At 38.9% G+C, this 24,433-nt stretch overlaps 1 protein-coding gene across 26 annotated transcripts in view; it reads right to left on the bottom strand.

Moving 5' to 3' along the window:
- The window catches only part of TENM3 (teneurin transmembrane protein 3), a 2,732,592-nt gene that overhangs the window by 459,444 nt on the left and 2,248,715 nt on the right, over positions 1 to 24,433 (bottom strand). For all 26 annotated transcript variants that reach the window (XM_054683934.2, XM_054683938.2, XM_054683942.2 and 23 more), the window contains one exon: positions 16,928 to 17,234. In XM_054683934.2, the coding sequence (XP_054539909.1) occupies positions 16,928 to 17,159 (232 nt within the window). In that variant the 5' untranslated portion in view covers positions 17,160 to 17,234. The remainder of the gene's footprint in view (positions 1 to 16,927; positions 17,235 to 24,433) is intronic.

The raw sequence follows: 24,433 nt of genomic DNA, 5'->3' as shown, positions 1-24,433 counted from the left end.
AGCTTCTATTCAATAATTAGAAATTTAATTTATTGCCTCTTCTAGGTGAAGCTCAGTTTTAAAAATCCTTCCTCGTTTATTGTAAAGAAATGAAACTTTGTAAGATACATGGGAGCATTTCCCCCTCCATTTCAATCCTTCCCTTTTTCTTCATCATATATGGATTGTTTTAAAGGAGAATAACCATTCATTTCTCCTACAGTAACCCCAAAATTGAATATGGGAAAAAATGGATGAATAAATATAAATTAAATGCACATAAATAAAACAATCTATAGCTGTCTTTAATTATTTTCCTTGGTTGTTGTGAGCTTGAATGGAATTATTTATTCTCAGGCATGGAGTGACTCTCCTCCATCAGTCAGGCAGAACACAAAACTACAAACTGGGAAAGCATTTCTTATTAGGTGCTTGTTGAATCAGTGGCACCACCATGTCATCCAGAGTTCTCTCTTTTGCTGTATTTGCAAAATGGTAAGAAGATTCCACAACAAAAGAAGTATATGTAATTTTATTTCCAAATACATATTTTATGGGACACTCCAAACTCTTTAACCTTTTATGTTAAATGTGTCACCATTTGAACAAAATACCCATTCTTGAACATGCAATGGAAATTTCAGTGAGGCTACAAATCTTTATTCATAAGGCCCTACAAAAAACAGGTTTAAGAAACTAACTTAAAATCCCACTAAATACCTTAAGGTCCCCACCCCATTTCAACTACTTACTTGATTTATCTATTAATATGTTGTTAATACCCATAACCACATATTGAAACCCATGAATTTCCAGAGGACGCTGAAAATGACCACTGGACACCATACTCATAATCTAACTGATGACTCAGAACACAAGTCTAATGGAAGCCATTGCAGGACATCCCCTCAGCAATCATCACAAATGTAGCTTTCAATGGAAATTCCAGGCTGGGCACTAAGGTGAACTTGAGGAGGCGGGTAAGAAAGGGAAACCCTAGGTATATTTGCAAGCTGTAAAGCCAGGACTAGAATGAATGGCCCCAGAAAAGATGCATTTTCTTCAAGACAAAATTTGTGAGGCCTCCAGGGGAGGACGAACATATGCATATTGAATGGAAGGTTTGGTGGCCCAAATAAGAAAAATTAGGTTGTGAGTTGGCTGACGTATAAAGAAAGAGCATGTCTTAGGTCTGGAAATGAAGGATTTAATGGGGCAACCATAAAAAAAGCTTTAGCAAACATTTGTAATTAAGAAATAACTTTAAAATAGCTTTTTTTTTTAAATCAAAAACATTCTGAAAATAAATTTGCTTCTTATGTTTACTTAGAAATGACTTCTTTAGAACAATCCAAGGCCCGGCAATGATAATACGCCTGCAATGTATCTGCTGATATCTGATAGTCAAACTGCAGTAGGTATTGGTATAAATACACCTATGGTTTGGCATAAAGCAGCAGGTGTTTAATAATTGCGACTGAAGCAGCACTGCGGTGAGTCACACTGTGGATCCAAAATGGGCAACGTGGCAAGGAACCAGATACAAGTTGAGCAGTAAGCTGGGGCTCAAGACATCAGACCAATGAAGGCCGAGGCAGGGGGAAAGGATTACCCCCACTGCGTCCTGAGGAGGGCTGTAAGCTACATCTATCTACTCACACCTTCTGGTGGGTAATCCACAAAGCAGGTTGGCTGCCCAGCCTGAAAGAAGCCCTTGCCTACTTAACAGCCAAAATTAGTTAACAATCAGTTAGGCAGGGGAGCTAAAAGAGGGAGCTAAGAGGAAAACCATTAACATGAAACAATGATAAACTAGAGCTATTTAACTTGTGTCTTTAAGTACAGAAATGTAAGGTTGAGTAAACATGACCATCTAAATCCTTTAATCCTGCCGCTGACATTTATAGTGACTGAGAAGGATTAATCATTTTGATCTCTAAATGAATCATTTTAAGCAGTTAATATTTAAAAGTAATAAACTTTGGAGTTGCAGTAATTAGCCCAGTGGATCTGATTAATGTTTCAGGTTTTTGTCTTTTTTCATAAAACTCAATTCTCACAAAAATAAGCTTTCTCAGCACCAGTATTTCAGAAAACATGAAAAGGGGTTTCAGATTCCTTTCGTTTTTGTCTGATGACAGAGGTGAGGGGAACACTGGGGAAATGAAAAGTTTGGGGTCTAACTGGAAATTCATGGCAGCATTAAGTGCTGAATGGTAGGACCATATGGTCATATTTCTTTTGACGTCTCGGATCAGTTCCCATTATTCACTATAATGGCATCCAAGACTAAACTAAATCTCAGTCTTTAAAATTAAAAGCATTTTCCTCTTGGCTCTCAAATCTTCCTCTTTCACAATTTCCAACATGTCTGAATGGTTAATAGATTTTCATAATGCAAAAAAAAATACAAATAAATAAAATAAAAATAAGAAGAGTAACAAAAATAATTTATTCCATTTCACATCCAAAGCAGGATAAAATGGTGCAGAGACATTATTATTTTAATCAAAGGAGTTACTGACACTATTTTTATATCTGTCCAATGCTACCAGTGACATTCTAAAATTATATGTACAACTTTCATGTTATATATTTAAGAGATATGATTTCAGTTCTTTTGACCTAGCCAGAACATACAAGATAAAGAAACATTTAAAAACCACTTATCATTTTAGTAATATTCTAATAAAACTGCCTCCCCCTCCCCCAAAAAAAGTAGTCTATATCTAAGAGCTTAAAACAGGCTCTTTTTTATTTGGAAACAGATGAAAATATTTGAAGATCTGGTCCCATCTATGACACAAACTCTTTATTCTCTCAGTGCAGTCCTGGATATGTTGTATATGTTATTATCTTAATGGGCAAAATGCCTTTATCCAGCAAAACATTATAGTGCGATGACAGCGGAGGTTGTTTTTGAAAGATTGTGGTTATGGTTCAGTAGAGACAGTGCAACTCTGCTCTTGGCACCAAATCAAATCTTACCCCTGTGGAAGCCGGGAAAATACAAACCCAAAACTTTCCATGTTCAACTACAGTTGTTTGAACATGCTGATTTTTGCTTCTGTTGTATTTATTAATATTTAGGTAAATTTCATAGGCAGTGAAATACATAGATCTAAAGTGGATACTTCCATGAGTTTTAACAAATGTACCCACCATGACCCCAAGCAAGATAAGATCACTCCCACAAAGCTCTCCCGTACCCAGTCAATCCCCACCCAACAGGCAACCACTGTCCTGATTTCTTCTACAGAAGGTTAGTTTTGTATGTTCTTGAACCTTATATAAATGGAGTCATACAGGATGTACTCAGGATCCTTTTGCTCAGTGGATATTTAAGATTCTTCCACATTGTTGCAAGTATCTGTAGATCACTCTTTTGTGTTGCCAACTCATATTCTATTGTATTAACATACAATTGTTATATCCATTCTCTTGGTGATTCCAATATGGGCCTATTATGAATAAAGCTGCTATGAACTTAAGTTTTTATTTACTTTGGGTAAATACTAAGGAGATGAATTGCTGGGTCCAGTGGGAGATGTTATTTTTAACTTTATATAAGAAATTGCCCAACAGTTTCCAAAGCAGTTGTGTCATTTTACATATGAAAGTTTCAGTTGTTCCACATCTTCAATATTTGGTGCTATGGGTCTTTTTTAATTTTAGCCATTCTGGAAGATGAGTGGTAGTATTTCACTGTGGTTTTAATTTTCATTTCTCTGATGGCTAATGGTGCTGAGCATTTTTCACAGGCTTATTCGTCACTTGTGTCTCTTTTCTGTGATGTTTCTATTAGAAGTTTTTTGCCCATTTTAAAATTTGGTTATTATTTATCTTTTGTTGTTGATTTGTAGAAGCTCTTTATATATTCTAGAGACAAGTCTCTGTGATAGATAGATAGATAATTTTCTCCCAGATTGTGGATTTGCTTTTCATTTTCTTAAAGGTAATGTCTGATAAGCAAAACTTTGTAATTTTGATGAAGTCCAATTTATCAATTTTTTTCTTTTATATTTATTCCACTTGGGACCTTTCTAAGATATCTTTGTCTATCTCACATTTGTGAAGATATTTAAGAACATATGTAGCTTTTTACTGTGGTTTTCTAATAGAAACTAGAAAGATAAAAGAGTAGCATAGAAAAATGATTGAAATTTGATTGTAGTTTTCTTCTGGACCTAGAACTCACCAGCTGTTGTCTGAGTGAACATTTTAACAAGTTTGAGTCTCATATTCCTCCTGTATACAATGGACTCAGAGGCTCTCAAAGATCTCCCAACCATATCAGTTTATGCAGAGGCAGAAAAAAGGCAGCACAATGGAACACGAGAAAAAAAAAAAAAAAGCTAAGATTAATAGCATCAAGAGTCCAAGGAGAAAAATGGAAAAGAAAAAGTTAAAATTTCCTTCAGCATTGGGGACTTTTGGTTTATATTTCATCCCTAAAATAAATCAAAAGCACAACGCTATGTTCTTATCTGGCTCCTCCCTTAAACACCATATCTGAAGTTCACCCTGAATTGAAAACCAAGCCATCAGGGCAGCAGGGACATTAACAAGCTCGATCTGGCCATCTGGAAAGGTGCTTTTCTTCTCCAACCCCCAAAGGGTAAAACCAATCTGCTGCAGTTCCGAAGCAGGAATTATTTTTGGCCTTTGACCTTTTGACTGAAAATCAGAAGGTGTTCCTCCACAGCCCCACTCTCAAATGCAACCTCTGTGAATATTTTGCAGTTTTTTTCTTTCAGTTTTTTGTGTTATTGTTTATTTCACACACTATAATGAGAGCTTCTGTGTAAAGTTTTGAGCACAGCTATTCATGAATTGCTTTTTTTTTTTTTTTTTGGCTTCTTCCTAAGCCAGAACTTCAAAAACTATATAGAAAGTCCTCACTTTAGGAATTTGTTGGGTTTAAAAGTTGATAAGAATCACTATGTATTTTCCCATGAAAACAACATGGAGGATGCCAAGATGGAACACACAGGTCTTCTGAGTTATCTGTGTCTGAATGAAGAACTGGATGAATTGTACTCTAGGGCATGGCTTCCATGTGTGAGACTGTCTCTTTGAACAAATGTACCAATGAGGAAGATCCCGCCTTCAGTAGCCGCTTCCATTGATTTCCTGCTTACCAAGTGGGGAGAAACTTCCTAGGCATATTCCCTGGATATATGAATGCTCAATGAAGGATGCCAGGATAGGGACTGTATAGTAGAGACGTAGAATTTGGGATTAGCTACCGCCTTTCCCACACTAATAGGAAAATCGATTCTCCTTTTCACGTTTACTGACAGTGTGAATTTCTCTTTTGTGAATTGTCTATGCATGCCATTTCCCATTGGGCTGTTTATCTTTCTGTTTTCAAACTGTAATAGTCATTCAGTATATTATAGATATAGACATTATATATGTCATAAGAATTATAAACATATTTCCCAATGTAGTGATTTTCTTTCTGGGTATTTTAATTTACATGCAAAAGGTTTTAAATTTTAAAACTAATCATTTAAGTCTATCTTTTCTTCTGGGTTTTCTGTTAGAAACATTCTAATTTTCTATTACAAAATTTCTCCCCTACTATTGAGTCCCTGGGATTGGCTGTGTGGATTCAAACCACTTTCTTGTTGCCACCTTTATTATAAGGACTGGAAAGCAAAAATGGCAAATGCTTCGTCTTCTTCTTCTTTTTTTTTTTTTTTTTTTGAGACGGAGTCTCGTTCTGTCGCCCAGGCTGGAGTGCAGTGGCGCGATCTCGGCTCACTGCAAGCTCCGCCTCCCGGGTTCACACCATTCTCCTGCCTCAGCCTCCCGAGTAGCTGGGACTACAGGCGCCCGCTACCACGCCTGGCTAATTTTTTTGTATTTTTAGTAGAGACCGGGTTTCACCGTGTTAGCCGGGATGGTCTCGATCTCCTGACCTCGTGATCTGCCCGCCTCGGCCTCCCAGAGTGCTGGGATTACAGGCGTGAGCCACCGCGCCCGGCTGCTTCGTCTTCTTGTGCAGCTAAGTATGGTCAAGTATAACAGCTCTGAAAAGAGAGGGGTAGCGAGAAGTCTCAGGGGAGTAAAATGAACTAGTCCAATGTAGAGAAGGCCTTCCTAGCTGTGCGTTCATTCTTACTCCAACAGGAATATGAAAGCACAGCTGCCACCTGGGCACCAAGGGGACAAAAGCTACCTGCTAAGAATGACAAAGATGAAAAAGATAGAGAGATGCCTTAATGATATCTTTACGCCCTGGCTAGATAGTCTATCTCTGGACTTCTTGTTTTATAAGAAAATGATTCTCTTCAGTTTTTAAGCTGAAGCTTTCTGCTACTCATGGCTCAAGTCATTCCGATCTTAGTCTCCCAAATTAACTTCTAGAATTCTTGCTTTATTTTTTACATTTGTCTTTAATCCGTCTTAATTTATTTTTGAATATGCTGAGAGATATGGGTCCAATTTTATATTCTTCCAGATGGATAACCAGTTGTGCCAGCACCATTTATCAAATCCCACTGAATAGAAAAACCTTTTTTTTTGTTTTATGTTAAATTTACCTATATACTAGGATATATTTCTGAAGTTTTTGTCTATTCCATGAATCTACTTGTCTTTATTTATGCCAGTATCATATAGACATGATTACAGCAGCTTCATCATACTTTTGAAAATACATATTAAGTCCATTTTGTCCTCACTATTTGACTTTTAATTATGGTTTTGGCTATTTCCAGAAATTTGAAAATATGAATTTTATGATCACTTGAATTTTAAGATAAATTTGAAGATCACTCATGCCAATTAAAATTAACTCTAACCCACCGGAATTCTATTTGATATCCTTAACTTCTATGCATTAATTTGGGGAGAATTAATATTCTTATGGTATCATCTTCCCATCCAAAAACATTGATTATTTATTTAGGTCCTGTTTTACGTCTTTTTAATAATATTTTATAGGTACCTTCACATTAGGTCACATAGCATGCTTGCAAAATTTATTCCAAAGAATTTTATAGTGTCTGTTGCCTTTGTGATAGGATTTTTTTTTTCTGACTTCCAAGCAGTAGATATTAATAACAGGTATCAGGCATTATTCTAAACAGTTTACATATATTAACTCATTTTATCCTCAACAAACTACAGCACAATCTATGAATAATGAAAATGGAGGCATAGAGAAATTATGTAACTTGTCCAAAAAAGTTCCTTGGCCAAGATTAGGTAAACTGCCAGTCAGCTACGGCAAGGCATACCTGGGATTCACACACAGGTCATGTGGATTCAGAACCTATACTCTCAACCGTTATACTATATGATCTACACTGTCCATATATTTATTTTGTATTCATCCAAATACCAAATTCACTTCAAATTCCTTTTTTTAATTTCTAGAGACACATGGTTTTTGTATGCATACAACCATATCTTTAACAAAAGTACTGATTTTAACTTTTTCCAAAATATATATCATTTAATTTTCTTATTACAATTGCTAAAACATCTAAAACAATTTTGAATAATAATTGTGAGAATAGGTAAACCTTTCTTATGTTCCTATTTCAATTGAAATGTCCTAGAATCTCTGTTTTTAGAATGCTGTTTAGTGTCTAGAGTGATCATGTCAAATATGACTACCATATTGAAGTGTTTTTTCTTCTTGTGAGTTTATTTGAATAAAGAATCCTTTCTAAATTTTTTCCAAAACTTGTAAATCATCTATTGATAAGATCATGGTTTTCCCCTTTGATTTATTAACCTAATTATGTTAGTAGATTTCTGAACACTGAAAAATCCTTGTATATTCAGCAAGGATTAGTAACCACTTGGCTATTAATTTGGTCTAGCATATTATTCTTTTTATATATTGCTGGATTCTTAAATGCAAATACTTGTTTTGAATTTTTACACACCTACTGAAAAGCAATTTTGGTAGGTGAAGCAATTTATGTATGATTTCTTTTTTTGTACTATTCTAATCAAGTTTAGTTATTAAGGTCATGCCAACTTCATAACATGAACTTTGATGCCTTCCATCTGTTATGAAGGGTGGTGTTGAATAGATTTTTAAACATTAAACTTAGTTGTACTTTGAAGGTTATGCAAAATGTACCTAGGAACATATCTGGCCCTTGGAAATGGTCTCTCTTTTAATCACCTTTCTCATCTTGTCTGAAATAATTGGTGTTGACAAGTTTGCTCCATCTTCTGAAATCTTTTGGGGTCACTCATATTTTCTGAGAAAAAATAAATTCCTCTAGATTTTTCAAATTTATTGCTTGGAATAATAGCACCTCTTAGTTGTTACAGTCTTTTTAGGATGTCTTATTTTTGTTCTCATTATTTCTTAATCAGGATCATAGGTGCTTTCTATTTTATTAGCCTTTTTAAAGACTTAGCTGTTTTGTCTGTTTTAAATTTCAGTTATATCTTATGTACCTCTTCCTACTTCCTCTGATTTATTTTCCAGACATTGTACTCTACTCATTTCTTGTCTTTTTTTTTTTTCTTTTTTCTTTTTTTGAGATGGAGTCTTGCTCTGTCACCCAGGCTTGAGAGCAGTGGCGTGATCTTGGCTCACTGCAACCTCCACCTCCCGGGTTCACGCCATTCTCCTGCCCCAGCCTCCCAAGTAGCTGGGATTACAGGCGCCCACCACCACGCCCAGCTAGTTTTTGAATTTTTAGTAGAGATGGGGGTTTCTCCATGTTGGCCAGGCTGGTCTCGAACTCCTGACTTCAGCTGATCTGCCCACCTCGGCCTCCCAAAGTGCTGGGATTACAGGCGTGAGCCACTGTGCCTGGCTTGAACTCATTTCTTAAATATATAGTATATTCCTATTTTGTTAGTATTTGTTCCTGATTTCTTCACAATGTTTTTCCTATGATTATGACTTTCACTGTCTCCCATACATTTTGGAAGTAGAATTTTCATTGCTCTTGATTGCTTTTTATCACAGTCAAGGGACATCATAATCCAAGGGGCAAAAGTGCTTTTCTTCATTTATCTTTTTGTTATTTATTTCTAATTATCTTTTTGTTATTTATTTCTAATTTTACTACATTTTATGATAAAATGTTTTGGCTTATAAAATCTATTTTCTGAATTTTTAATGTTTCTTTAGATGGCCAAATATGTAATCAGTTTCTGCAACTATCCTATAGAAATATAAAAAATTGTATCATTTCTGACAGTTATAAATTTCTGTATATATACCTTAGCTAAAATTTTCGATTAATATTATGTAATTGCTGTCTTATTTTTGTCTTTCAGATCTGCCTGATTCTAAAAGAAGTGAATCAAAATATCTCACTACTAACGTGTTTTAACAATCTTTCTTTTTTAATAGTTTTTGCTTATAAATTTAGCTACTACATTATTGTTTAAGGTATGCATTTTAAGAATGTTCTTCTTCTGCACAGTATGCCTTTCATCACTTACCCAGTGGTCCTTCTTATCCTATTGAGAGTTTTTCATCATAAATTCCATCTTTCCTGATATTAATACTGCCATTCCTCCTTTCTTTTTGTTTGTATTCACCTAATATATCTTTATTCTCAACCATTTTCTTTACCATTTTAAGTGTATGTCTTATAAATACCAATAACTTTTATGAAACAATTGAGTAGTTTATGTCAAAATGCAGTACATGTATTTATTTTATTTTTTGGAGACAGAGTCTCACTCTGTCACCCAGGCTGGAGTGCAGTGGCATTGATCTTGGCTCACCACAACCTCCATCTCAAGGGTTCAAGCGCTTCTTGTGCCTTAGCCTCCTGAGTAGCTGGGACCACAGGCTCCTGCCACCACACCTGGCTAATTTTGTATTTTTAGTAGAGACCGGGTTTCTGCATGTTGGCCAGGCTGGTCTTGCACTCCTGGCCTCAAGTGATCCATCCACCTCGGCCTCCCAAAGTGCTGGGATTACAGGCGTAAGCCACCGCACCCGGCCAAAATGCAGTACATTTAAATTTTAGGTGATAGGTAATAGAGTAGATTTGACTCCTTTCATCTTGTTTTTTGATTATTCATGATTTTTCCTGTTGCCTTTTTTTCCTTGGAGCTGTTTTTGCTAAATTGGTCAGACTGCTAGTCAATCCCTTTCCTCACTGCTAATTAGGTGGGTCTATTGTCCTCTTTTCATTGTATTAATGATTACCTTCCCACTCCTGACATTCATATTCAAATATATGTTTCTCATTGTCATATGTATGCAAGATAGCAATTATTTCCCTCCACTAAAGCTCTATTTCATAACTGTTTCCCCACTCTCCCTCTTCAGATGAGATGAGAATTTGGAACACTTTTACTTTTCTACTTTCCTCCAACTGCTGGATTTTGCTGAGATAGGTAAATGCTTTTAGTTCCAGCCTTCTGTTAAGGTTTCTCTTGTAGTGCTTCTGACACATTTCCAGTTGCTCTGTAATCATCGTTTGAGATTTAACTATATACACTGTAGAGTTGCTTTCTCATCATTGTCTCCTCTTCGGAGGCCATGATTCTGATTCAGTTGGTATTTCTTCTTGAGTACTTCCTTAGATGGTGTATGTACACTGTTGACGTGGTCTCTGAATCCCAGCATTACCTAAGTATCTTTCATTTACTCTGAGAGATAAATGCTATTGATGGGGTTCAGGACATGCTACCCAAAACATGGCATCTTGGCATTTGAGAAAACAGCAGAAGCAGGAAGGCCACTCTCACTTTCCCCTTGCCCTTCTCCCCTGAAGCAGGACATAAGATCCTCATCCAAGAGGTGCCCTCCCTATACGAGGAGGAAGCAACATCCGTATCTCTGAAGACACAAGGACACAGAGAAGAATCTGAACGAACAGGCCTTGCCCAGTTCCTCCCAGTTTATCACCATTCAATCCCTGTGTTCAATCATACTTCTCCGTGACTGTCCACTCTTCATCCAACCTCACACAAAAAAAACACAAGTTTACCTGTTTCTTTGGGCATTCATTTCCTTATGAAGGTTCTTGTGTCACCGAAAACTTACATTACATGAATTTGTGTGCATTTCTCTTGTTAATCTGTCTTTTGTTATAGGGGCCTTAGTCATGAACTAGTGACGCATGGGAAAAGAAATCTTTCCTCTCCTACAGTATCTTCTCTGCAAATAAGATCCCTGGGTTGCATTTTTTTTTCTCTCAGTAGGTGTTATTCCACTGTTTTCAAGCTTTTATTGTTGCAGATGAGAAATTCATTATTGGTGTTATTTATTTTTAGTAAGTAAAAAAAAGTAACCTGCCTTTTCTCTGTGGCACCTTGTAAACGCTCTTTATCCTTGAAGTTAAAGAATTTTTCTAGAATGTGCCTCAGTTTGTGTGTGTGCATGGTGTTGTCTTCTTAATTTTATCTGAAATTCTCTTTTCTGTTTTGAGTTGTTTCTTCTACCTGGTCTTCAAAACCATTAACCTCTCTTCTTCAGCTAATCTGCTGCCATTTTTAGTTTGTAAATTATGATTTTAATTTTTTCTCCAGCATTTGGTGGCCATTGTTTTGTTGTTGCTTTTTTGTTGTTATCATTCTGGGATTTCTGCACATGCTTTAGTTACAATGTTTTATTTTGGTTCAGGTTGTCTTCTCTTATCTCCATTGTTCATTTTCATTACAAGCTTCTTAGTCTGTTTCTTTTGCATCTTATCCCACTTCCTGAATTCTGGGTGCCATTAAATTTGTTGTTTTCCTGAGGTGCTTTAAGAAAGAGCGGGAAATCGTGTTAGATTCCTGGGACCAACATCTCTACTATTTGGTTTTCTTAGATGGCATTCTCACCCTATCAGAGGGAGAAATGCATCTGTTCAGGCTTCCCCAGCCCCTGAGGGGCCAAGGAAACCAGCTGCTCCCACAAGGCAACATTTGCCCAAGTGGGGGCCATGGGAGGGGCAGGTCAGCCTCTCTCTGGAACCACCAGGCCACAGCATTCTTCTTGACCTTCACGTTAGGGCTTCACCCCATTCCACGCTCTCTTCTGGCACAAAGCGGAAAACACCTGCACCAGCTTGGTCCTTCACGATCCTAACAGAGTTGCAGATGTCATGTGTACCCTCGATCACTGCTCAGCTCACAGGAGGTAGCGAGTCTGCTGGGAGATGAGCGGATGAGCCCTCATTCAAGCCACCATCATGCCAGGGTTCAAGATACATATTTACAGGAACATTCAGACTGCTCCTCTAATGTCCTTTTGTTTCCTCACAAGGGTTATCCTTGGTAAGGGGCAGGTCTAGCATCTGGAATGTTTGCATACAAGATGGGCTAGCGCTCAGGATGCAGCCCATAAGGGAGGTCCGGCAGTGGGGAATCAGGGCTTGTGGGATCTACTTTCCCTCTTCTCTTTCTTTCCTCTCCCCAGTGGAATCCCCCAAACTACACTTGAACTGGCCTTGAACCAGCAAGGGCAGGAGGTGAGAAGCAGAAGCCATGCTTCTGGGGGCTGGGGGTGCTCAGCATTACTGATGATGGTAAGAATGAAGAGACGGCACGGCCCAAAGAGGGGAGTTTCTGGGAGTGGAGCCACGCTGTCAGCAAAGACCAGAGATGAGGCACACTTAGAAATCAATCGGTGCCTGTCGTTGTCAATCTGCCTTCCTTCTTCCTTCCCTTCTTTGCAAATTTACTTTCTGTTTTAATTTCAGTAACGTACAAACATAGATATCACGGTGTTTTTCAAATTTAAAAACAGAGTCCTGGCTGGGTGCAGTGGCTCACGCCTGTAATCCTAGCACTTTGGGAGGCCGAGGTGGGCGGATCACCTGAGGTCAGGAGTTCGAGACCAGCCTGGCCAACATGGTGAAGCCCCATCTCTACTAAAATTACAAAAAGTAGCTGGGCGTAGTGCCAGGCGCCTGTAATTCCAGCTACTCGGGAAGCTGAGGCAGGAAAATTGCTTGAACCCAGGAGGCAGAGGTTGCAGTGAGCCGAGATCATGCCATTTCACTCCAGCCTGGGCGACAGAGTGAGACTCCATCTCAAAAACAAAAACAACAACAAAAACCAGAGTCCTTCCTCTCCATTGCCACTCTACAAATAAAGAATAAGTGGTAGTCTTCAAATGTTAAAATTCTTAAATTCACAACCCCAACACTGATTATTGACTAACTCTTATATACTTTGGGTTAGGGCCCCAAAGTGGTTCTTTTCAGGCTTATGATTCAGTGGAACAAATGTATTCTTACTTCCAGACATCATCTCTTTTCAAGGTTCACCCTCACGGGCAGCGTTCCTTGTTGGAATTGATAAGTGTTTGGTCAAGAATACTACAGAACATGTGCATAGCCCACAGAGCTGCAGCAGAGGAAAAATGTTCTTTTATTTTACCACTTCTCCAAAAGCTGTGGGATGATCCTATGCAGCTGTTTCATAAGAAATTTGTCTGAGACCTGATGGGATAAATTTTCTTCAAAGATTAATAAAAGAAAATAGCATCTAAGAATGCAAAACAAGCCATTGTTACCCTAACCTCATCCTCACCTACAGCAAAAGCTCCACAGCTGTTCAAAGAGCAACATTTCCATCACCAACAAACTACATGAAGAGATTTAAAAAGAGAAAGAGATCAATGTGAGATCCCGTCAAATTACACAATGACTGTGAAGATGAAATGATCCCCAGCATTATGCTACCTAAATATAACATGTAATTAACAGTAGTCACCTGCCAGTCAGTAAGGCCATACAAAACCATTAAATTCAAGTTTGATAATTAGACATAAAATTGGTCAATTAAAAAATATAAAAACATCATATTTCTCGATTTGAATTCTCCATATAATCGCACCAACGGAAACCCTGCTTGTCCCTTTCTCCAGCCGAAGTTGCATTTCCCTGTGTCATTCAAGGAGTAAATGGATACAGGACTGATCGGCTGTTTTAAAACTCCATGGACCAAAAAAGCTAAATTAGCATGACTCTTTGGAATTGTTTCAATGATATTTGGCTACTATGAATATTTTTAATCTTTCATTTTTATTACCTATATGATGTCAGGAGCTGTGGCAGGAAGCACATTTTGTCAATTAAATAATTAATCCCATAGCATAATAGTCCGTGAGGAAAAATTGACATTTGTCAGGTTCAAAGAAAATGAAAGCCTGGAAGGATTTTTCATTATGCTTGCTCAAGAAAAACCTAATCTGATAGCAGACTTTCCTTACTCGTTTCTCTCCTACACCTACCACTCCCGCTACAAATACTCCACATATCAAACCACAGGAAGGAGAAAGCATCCGCAACGCCACCCTCACACTCGTCCTCATTCACCCAATTACAGAATCATATCAATTTTATTTCCTAAATATGCCTGCAGTTTGCTCACACCTCACTATCCACACCATGAACATTCGAATTCAAAATTGACTAAAATGGGCTGGGCGTGGTGGCTCAGGCCTGTTATTTCAGCACTTAGGGAGGCCCAAGTAAGAGGATTGCTTGAGGCCAGGAGTTTGAGACCAGTCTGAGGAACAAGCGAGACCCTGTCTCTATTTAAAAAAATGTCTTTAAAATTAGCCCGGCATGGTGGTGGTGTGCACTTGTGATCCCAGCTACTCAGGAGGCTGAGGCAGGAGGATTTTTTGAGCCCAGGAGCTGTGGGCTGCAGTGAGCTATGACTGCCCCGCTGCAGTCAGGCTTCGGCAACAGACAGAGCTTGTCACTAAATTAATTAATTAATAATAATGATAATAGACTTAAAAAATTGACTGCAATAAATCAAAGGGTGATATTTTACTGAGTTGCCTGTTTTCCACTGTGGCAACTGCACAGAGATTAGAAGCCAGGCCAGAACCAGGCAAGCCTGGGCTCAAGTTCCAGCTGAGTTCTCAGGAGCCATGGGGTCTCCAGCCTCTCCAAACCTCATACGTCTCAATCTGTGAAAAGACTACGCTACCGGGACCCACCTCACCAGGGGACTGCACACACCTGCCTAGCGCGCTGACCAGCACGCAGTAAGGTGGCAGCATTAGCTGTAACTAGCAGTCCATCCCATTTACGTTTCTACAAAGTTCGGATTCATACACATCAAGTGACCTGCGGCACCATCACACACTGCGCGTGCGCTTCTCCATTCACTTCTGCTCTCCAACAAGGCCTCCCTGGCCGCCTGGCGCACTTTCTCTTTCCTCTGCCCCTTTGTATTCTGCAGTCCTTGGCTTGGAAGGAGTGAGGAATAACACTCTTTGGCCCCCTATGAACCTCCGTTTCAGGGCTTCTACAAATGCTACCGCCGGGCTGTCAACAACAGTCTGCACTGGATCAAGGCTGCCTAGGAGGAGAACAGTTCAGTGCGCTATTTTTAACCTGTGTAGGCATCATCTGTGCCGCCAAAAAGAAATGCTTGCCTGGTGTGGAGATAACCGGGGTGGAGATGACCCCCAGTGCATCTCGCCACATGTGCTGCTGTTTCCTTCGAATAATATTCCACAATGTGGAGTTTGGGTTTTTTTTTTTTTTTTTTTTTTTTTTCGTTTTCCAACAGGGCACTAAAGAGTTATTTTTGATACAAAAAGCAAGACTTCACATTTGGTGCAGATTGCATGCATTTCTACACTACTTACTATTTTTTAAATTGTTGAAAAAATGTACACTGATAATCTATTTCAGCTGTGCAGACAATATGAAAAAAATGGGTTTAAAATTACAATACATTGTACAATCAACTAAGAGTACATACCTCAAATATGTTTTGTATCTCCCCTGAAAAACGGATTAAAAATGTTAAGCTATTTTGTCCCTTTTCATAAAATTTGATACCAGTAATTAGTAAGGCATGCTTTAGGGTATAAAAATCTCTCCTTAGCGAATCAAATGAGTTTTCTTTGATGTAAACCGGCTTGGGTGAGTGAACACTATTTCAATCTAGTTACAATGGCTCTTTGCACAATGCAGGGAAGAAAAGAACCATGGAAAATTTTCCAACTTTTGAACGATTTATTGCATTATTACTTTTTCTTAAATGTGTTCCTGCCCAATATCAGACTGTTAGTCACACTGTCTGTACGGTGATTGGAAAAGAATGAATATATTCTTTATTATTAAAGTTTAATTTATTTTTCCTCATTTCCAGATTAAATTAGCTAAGGAATGCTAAGTTATATGTAAATTATACTGCACATTACAAATGTAAGAGGATTTTATTTTTATTAGTAATCTTGCCCACATCTCAAGACTGTATTAGAAGAAACAAAATATAACTATGTATGTCTAATAAAAAATAACCTACTGTCTTAACAGTAGAAATGGGTAGGTTTAGGATAGTGAAGTAAAGTTACAGGAGTCATGATTCCACTGGGAGCATCCTGAGGCCAAAAACAGTGTAAAAATGTTCAACAGATAGACGCGAATGACCAAGCCCTAGTGGATTACATTGTGGGAAACTAGGAAGTGTTAAGGTATAAACTTAATTTACTAGGTTGCCTGGGAGAAAGACAATGGAACCTTTCCGTGGCAGGCTTTTGTGTGAATCAGACAGAGGCAAACAGCAGGGCTGCTTGGGTCCTGAGATGATCTGGGGTAATAAGCCACACTTTCTTGTGAGGGAAAGATGGGTTTCTTCACCAACAGCTCCTGTTCTCCTTGTACCAGTTCTAGCCACAGACACAATGTCTGTGAGCACCTTCATTCAACTAAAAGGGAGCCCCAGAGACTGAAGTTTCAAGTTTACACAAGTTTGTACAAACGCTTGGGCCACGTGCAGAATCATAAACCTCACGTATAGCAGGTGAGGCTTCGGAATTCTCCACGTGTCAGTGCCTGTGCCTGGGACACCAATGTGCCCACCGGTGGCTTTCTATCTCTCATCTGGAATACTGCATGATCATCTAATATCTCAAAATCAGAATCAGCAGATGGAACACCAAAGTCAGAAAACAGACATGTCACCTTGAGGGGAAAATCACGACACCTACAAGTTAGTAACGTGAGCATTGCCTTATTTTACTAGGACAGTTACCCACCTTGTCTAGTGAACTCGTCTGCTTCTCTGTGAACCAAATCCTTCACTCTGTTGCCGTAAAGCAGCCGCGAGGAATCATGATCAAAAGCTTTCAATGTCTCGCTGGAACTGTAGGACTTCTGTGTGGGTACCCGGCACTCCTCATTGTCTGCGGAGGAATTTGTGTAGCGCCGTTCCTTCTCTCGTCTGCTCTTGGTCAGGGAGCAATAAGGCCTGCGTTCTTTCACATCCATACTTCATTCCTTCTGTGTGCACATCAGTCCTGCTGGTGACAACTTAGGCTCAGGGTTCAAGTCTCATTGGCCTCTCTGTGAAGATACAAGGTTTGCATGATGTCAGCATGACGTTCACCTAAAAACTGGCTACTCTCTACCCTTCTCAATCTGGGATGGTAGGAAACAATAGTATTGCTTATCTAGGAAACTTGCTTTCAACAAGAAATTAGTATTTCTGAAATCAGTGTAAAATATATTGTATCACCAAGAGGTGAAGCACGCTTTCTGCTGGTGAGTGCTATGAGTGTTTATTGAAGCTACTATATCTGATTTTCTCCATTAATAGAAAAAAAAAATTGTAAGCTCACACTGAAATTTCACTGCAGAAGCCAGCTAAAAATTGGCTTCAATAGTTTGTTAAATTTTCCACAATGGAAAAGTTAGAATGGCTTTTTCTCTTTATAGCATTTCTCCATTCAAAATAAATTCCCTTTCATTTTCTTATAAACGTACACTAATTTTTTCTTTTTCAATGTATTCTAAAGAGCAGGAGCAAATTGGGAAATTCTTGCCACTGAAACTGTCAAATGCATTGAACTTTTTTTTTTTTTAAATATATCTTACAAAGACTCTTTCTTCAGAGGGCACAATTTTCATGTTTTAAGAACTCAAATGTCTTGAATTGTGGAAAAAGCTGGTCCTCCTCCCCATACCATTCTGCTTAAAATGGATTTTCCTCTCTAGCAAATGAATTTAATCAGCGCAAATCGTGATATTTAAGGTAATTCAAGGGGCTCATTTGATGGGGGGAGTTTCCTGCAACTGCACGAATAAGCGAGGCAAATGGTGTTGCTCTGCTTAAAAACTCTCTGTTTCCTGAATTTGCTGAACTGACAGTGGAAAGGGTGGGAGGAAAAGCTCTGCCGGCAAAAGACCGGGGCCTTCAAGAGGGAGAGCGGCCCAGGGCTAATCGTCGCATTTCAAATGGTTCTCCTTTGTCTTTATTCCTTCTCATGTTGTCTCTCCCTTTAATCTGAAGGACCCCGAAGGCTTTATCTTCAGCCCTTAGTGTTTTCCTCCCACCCCACTAAAATCACTTTTTGGTAAATTCACTTTTTCTTCGAGTGATTCCATAGTCAACTTGAAATCAATGGTTCCCAACTGGCCCCAGGCCTTCTCCTTGGTTCCTGTAGTATCCTTTGGACCGTGACTGCTGTTGAGATGGTAGTTTCTTCACCTCCAAAAAAAGTGAGTCCCTCTCTCAAAGAATCAGTGTCTCTGGTCTCAGTCTTGGTCTGTCTCTGTCTCTGTCTGTCTCTGTCTCTGACTGTCTCTCTCTTTCTCCCCCACTCTCTCGAGCATGCACTGTCAGTATACACATCATACAGCTCATTAATGTGCTTCCAACTTGGAGCCTTGTGGCTGACTCTCTCCCATGTCAACTCAGCTTATCCTGGAGTTGTCAACAATTCTTGATCCTTTCTGTTGTAACATTACAAATGTACCCCTCACTTTCCAAGTTTTGCCTTCCATCAGCTACAAGAAGAGTGGCAAGACTCCCTGGGCTGGAATAATCACAGAGTTCCAAAGCCCAGACCTGGGAAGGTTTGGAGTGTTCCTCCCTGCTATGTCTTCAACCAAATTATACCCTCCTCTCTCCATGTTGCCAATGAAGGGTTCCCTTGTGGGGTTCTATATTTCTCTGCTTCCAAATACCGATACTGCTACCAAATACTGAGCTGTTCAAAGTAGTTGCTAATATTTTAGTTTAGTCTTGGAATATATCTTGATTTCTCTACCTTTGTCTTCTTTTCCATGAATTTGATTTTTATTTTAAAAAACGATTTTTCACTGACCCCTCTGATTCATTACTCCATCATTACATTTACAAATTCTTCCAATAGCTCTTAAGAGAAACTGAATTTCTCATATTGTACCTTTCCTTTCAAACTTAAATTGAAATAATAAACAATTTCAAGGTATGGTGACAGACTATTTTTATACAAAAGGATTAAAACAACAACACACCAATTCACTCTTTTTATTCCAACAAAGAGAAGTATTTTTTATTTATTTATTATTATTATTTTTTAGACGGAATCTCGCTCTGTTGCCCAGGCTGGAGTGCAGTGGCGCGATCTTGGCTCACTGCAACCTCCGCCTCCTGGGTTCAAGTGATTCTCCTGCCTCAGCCTCCCAAGTAACTGGGACTACAGGAGCTCACCACCACATCCGGCTACTTCTTTGTATTTTTAATACAGATGGGGTTTCACCATGTTAGCCAGGATGGCCTCCATCTCCTGACCTGGTGATCCGCCCACTTCAGCCTCCCAAAGTGCTGGGATTACAGGCATGAGCCACCACTCCTGCCCAAGAGAAGTTATTTTATTATTATTATTATTATTTTGAGACAAGAGTTTTGCTCTGTTGCCCAGTCTGGAGTGCAGTTGCACAATCTTGGCTTGCTGCAACCTTTGCCTCCCAGGTTCAAGCAATTCTCCTGCCTCAACCTCCCGAGTAGCTGGACTTACAGGTACCTGCCACCACGCTCAGCTAATTTTTGTATTTTTAGTGGAGACGGGGTTTCACCATGTTGGTGACGCTGGTCTAGAACTCCTGACCTCAGGTGATCCACCTGCCTTGGCCTCTCAAAGTGCTGGGATTACAGGAGTGAGCCACTGCGCCCGGCCCCAAGAAGTTATTTTAGATGAATATTTACTGGATGACTACTATGTGTTAGGCTATCTTCTAGGTGCTGAGGACAAAGAGTGGATAAATGTTCCTGTCCTTATGGGGCATACATTTAGTCGGGGAAACAGGTACATTCTTTCTGACAGAGTGAATAAATATGTCTCAGTTCCAGGGAAATTTTGTTTCCAAATCGTCTTGATCTTTTTGGAGGGAAGGCCCTATAGACCGAAAACTAAAATGATCATTAAAAAGCTTTTCATTGATCAGAAAAATATAATTCGAGCATTTTTAGTAATAAAGATTCGGGATTTGAAGTCATTATAAAAGTTTCATTTCTTGCCCTAAATTGACATCTATTTTAAAATAAGTGTTGCTATATATACACACATATGTATGCATTTTGGTACTTTAAAACAACTGATTGAAGCAAAGGGAAATCGTTTTCTGCTCTGCTGCTGTTTTGCTTCAATTAGTTGGACCAGGTATTGACTGGCAAACTCTGCCAGCCAAATCGGATCCACCACCTGTTTTTGTAAGTAAAGTTTTTCTGGAACACGGCCCTTGCATTTGTTGACATATTGTCCTTGGCCATTTTCATGCTACAAAGACAGAGCTGAGTGGCTGCAATAGGAACTGCAGTGGTTTGAATTGTGTCTCCCCAAAAGATAAATCTTAACTGAAATCTTAACTCCCAGTATCTGCGACTGCGATCTTATTTGAAAATGGGGTTTTACTTTTATTTCTGCAGATGGAGTAAGATTATGATGGGGTCATACTGGATTAGGGAGGGCCCTAAATGCAATGACTGGTGTCTTTATGAGAGACAGGAGAGGAAAATTTGGATGCAGGCACACACAGACACATAGGAAAGAAGGCCAGGAGAAGACAGAGGCAGAGATTGGAGCAATGGCCCTGAAAGCCAAGGAGCACGAATGGCCGCCAGCAACCAACAGAAGTCAGAAGAGAGGCGCGAAGCAGATCCTTCTCTGGACCGCGGAGGTGTGGCCCTTGACCTCACACTTTTTACCTCCAGAACTGACAGAATAACTTCCTGTTGTTCTAAGCCACCAGGGTTGTGGTCATTTCTCACTGCAGCCACAGGAAACGAACACAGAGACCTGATGGCCTGCAAAGTCTAAACTATTTGCTATCTGGTCCTTTAGAGAAAACAGTGTGTAAACCTCTGAGTTAAACCATCCATCTTTCCATTCTCTTTGGATTTTTTTTTTTTTTTTAGACGGAGTTTCACTCTTTCACTCAGGCTGGAGTGCACTGGTGCAGTCTCAGCTCACTGCAACCTCTGCCTCCCTGGTTCAAGCGATTCTCCCACCTCAGCCTCCCAAATAGCTGGGATTACAGGCGCGTGCCACCACACCCGGCTAATTTGCGTATTTTTAGTAGAGATGGGGTTTCACCATGTTGGCCAGGCTTGTCTCAAACTCCTGACGTCAGGTGATCTGCCCACCTTGGCCTCCCAAAGGGTTGGGATTTACAGGCGTGAGGTGCAGTGCCCGGCCCCATTTGGATCTTCAAGGGCAAAAAGTATTCTCTCTACTGTATCATTTTCATGATACCATTTTATAATCTTGCAAATTAGATAATCAGTACGTTCTTTAACACAGTAATAACAATTAAAGATGCAACTTTGTGGTAATACTTCTAAAGTTTATGAATCAATACCAACTAAATGTTAACACCTAGTAATGGAAAGATGATTTTAGGTATTCTTAAGCTTTCTAAAACATCTCTAGCATCAAATATCTGAGTTTTCTTTATTTGTGAAACAATTCTCCAGTGCCACAATACATCAAGATGTAGTATTTGATTATGCCATCAAAGATCGAGGCAATTTGATCTTAGACTGTAAACAATAAAAAGTCCTCTGTATCTCCTTTTCATTTTCGTACATAGTTCAAACTCTTCGAGGATTTAATCTACACTGCAATATTTGCAACTACTGATATGCTTCATTGATGGAAGTCAGTGAGTTCAATATGACTTCAAAAGGCAGTTTTCTGTGTTATCTCTTCCACTCAAGGCTGAAGATGAGAAGGTTAAGAAATGCAGCTTAAGTAATGCCAAATTGTTAGAGCACTTTGATAGTGACTGCACAGTCCTACACAAGGAAGAGGGTCACTGTGTGCATATTTAGCAAACAGCATTTAATGAATATGACATTAGCTGCATCAGTGGGCAAAGCCTTTGAAAAATAAGGAAAGCCATTAGAAAGTTGACAAAAAACAAAAAACAAAAAAACAAAACAAAAAAAAAACCTTTTGATTGGCCAGGCTCAGTGGCTCATGCCTGTAATCCCAGCACTTTGGGAGGCTAAGGTGAGAGGACTGCTTGAGCCCAGGAGTTCAAGACCAGCCTGGGCAACACAGTGAGACCACATTTCTATAAAAAAATTAAAAATTAGCTGGGAATGGTGGCACATGCCTGTAGTTCTAGCTACTCAGGAGGCTGAGACAGGGGGATCGCTTGAGTCCAGGACTTCAAGGACACAGTGAGCCATGATCATGCCACTGCACTCCAGCCCAGGCAACAGAGTGCGACTCTGTCTCAAAAAACAAAACAGATAAAAAACTTCTGATTGAACTGGCTACAGCAAACACACAACAATATCAAGCTGATTTGGTTAATTTTCATTAGCTCCTCGAAACGCAACTCAGCTACTAACCATAGCACTCCTCTGGAAACCACAGCTGGGCTTAAAGCAAGTTGGATTACTTGGTTATTTGTTTCTTCCCAACACTCTGCAAAGTATTTGACTGAATGAATGAATGGGCAGGCAATCCCTGCCTTATGGACACTAAACTTAGGTTGATCCTATCCTTTATTTCAGATGTATTATTTAAATATATTTTGAAACTTAGCCAGAGAAGTTTCGTAATGTAATGATGTAACGACATCATTACATTGTTTTATAACATGTTCCTAATCCTGATGAAATACTTTTAATTGTATCTTTAGAAAGTAACTTGATTTTAACTGTAAATTTTGTATCTTTAAAACCCTTGATGCCAATGATTACAATTTATCAAACATCCCTAACATCAATTGTAGTTCTAAAATTCCATAAGGTTATATATATCTATGTAGAGACTGAAATATAACAAATATCCAAACCCAAAAGATTAAATAACCTCTAGATCAAACTCACTCATGCTTCCATTTTTATCTGTTTTCTGTACAAATTACAAAGCCTTGAATGTTACCTTGGATATCTCTTTATAGTGTCCTCCTATCTTTATTATAGTCTGGAAAAGCTCACCCCCAAAATAACCAGACTTCAAAGAAACACTAATTTACACCAACACATTTTAGATTAAAGGTCTAAATTAAGTTCTTTGTACAGAGTACCAAAAGATTTTTGCCTTTTGTTACTCACAATTTGTATTTTCACTAATGTTAGTATTTATGATTTATTACCAGTTATATCAATTGAACAGTAAATACAACTTTGCATACCATAAGAATTTCAAAGCATTTCCTTTATTGAATAGCTAAAATAATTGAGGAAATCAATTGCTTTTGTTCATTTTAGAGAAAATTATGTTTCCTGAGGCAAATTTATAAATCAAAGAATTGAAATAATTAAGTACAAAAATAAAATCATATATATATGTATTTTTTTGGTAGTGCTAAATTCAAGCATAACTAGAATTTGAGCTTATAGTTTCAAATAGTAGAACACAAGAGAATCTAACTATCATGTTAGTGGTAAAAAGTTAAAACACAAGGCCAGGCATGGTGGCTCACACCTGTAATTCCAGCGCTTTGGGAGGCCAAAGCAGGAAGTCTGCTTGAGCCCAGGAGTTTGGGACCAGCCTGATGAAACCCTGTCTCTACAAAAACCAAACCAAACAACAACAAAACAAAAAAAACAGGCACAGTGGCACATGCCTGTAGTCCCAGCTACTTGGGTGGCTGAGACGGGAGGATCAATTGAGGCTAGGATGTGGAGGCTGCAGTGAGCCATGACAGTGCCACTGCACTCTAGCCTCGGAGACAGAGTAAGACCCTGTCTCAAAAAAACACCCCACAAAGACTGTGACAGGAAATATAGGAAAAAGGGAATCCACTATGAATATAAAATGTGAGACTTGTTGGGAAGATTCAGAGACAGAGAAAAATCAATATAATGAATAGTGATTGAGGAGGTTAAAGTTGGGCAGGTTGTTTTCTTTACACATGACAGTAAACAAAGAGAACTTTTGATAGCAATAATAAATAAGAAGCCACCTTTTGCTTCCAGCCAAGATTGCAGTAACAAGAACTGGATTACCCTGATATCTAAAACATAACAACAAAAAGACAAAATATCTGGAACAACAGTTTTCAAGCCATTGACATCAGTCAGTGAAGGACAGTGAATCCTGAGAGATGAGAAACAATTAAGCTGTGCCATGGATCACACCTGCTTACTGCCTTGAAAATTTCCAGACTGTAGCACAGGAAGGGGGACCCAGGAAGAGTCCAGGAGACTCTCACAATTAGAAGTGAAGCTGAGCCCCGTAGAACAGGTGGTAAGAATTTGCAGGACAAGTTGCTACAGAAAAGAGAGCCACTTGGAGAAAGAATTCTGAAGATCCGCAAAG

This window comes from Pan troglodytes, chromosome 3 (genome assembly GCF_028858775.2).
Source record: "Pan troglodytes isolate AG18354 chromosome 3, NHGRI_mPanTro3-v2.0_pri, whole genome shotgun sequence".
NCBI classification, from domain to species: Eukaryota; Metazoa; Chordata; class Mammalia; order Primates; family Hominidae; genus Pan; species Pan troglodytes.
This window is presented reverse-complemented; position numbering and strand designations above follow the sequence as displayed.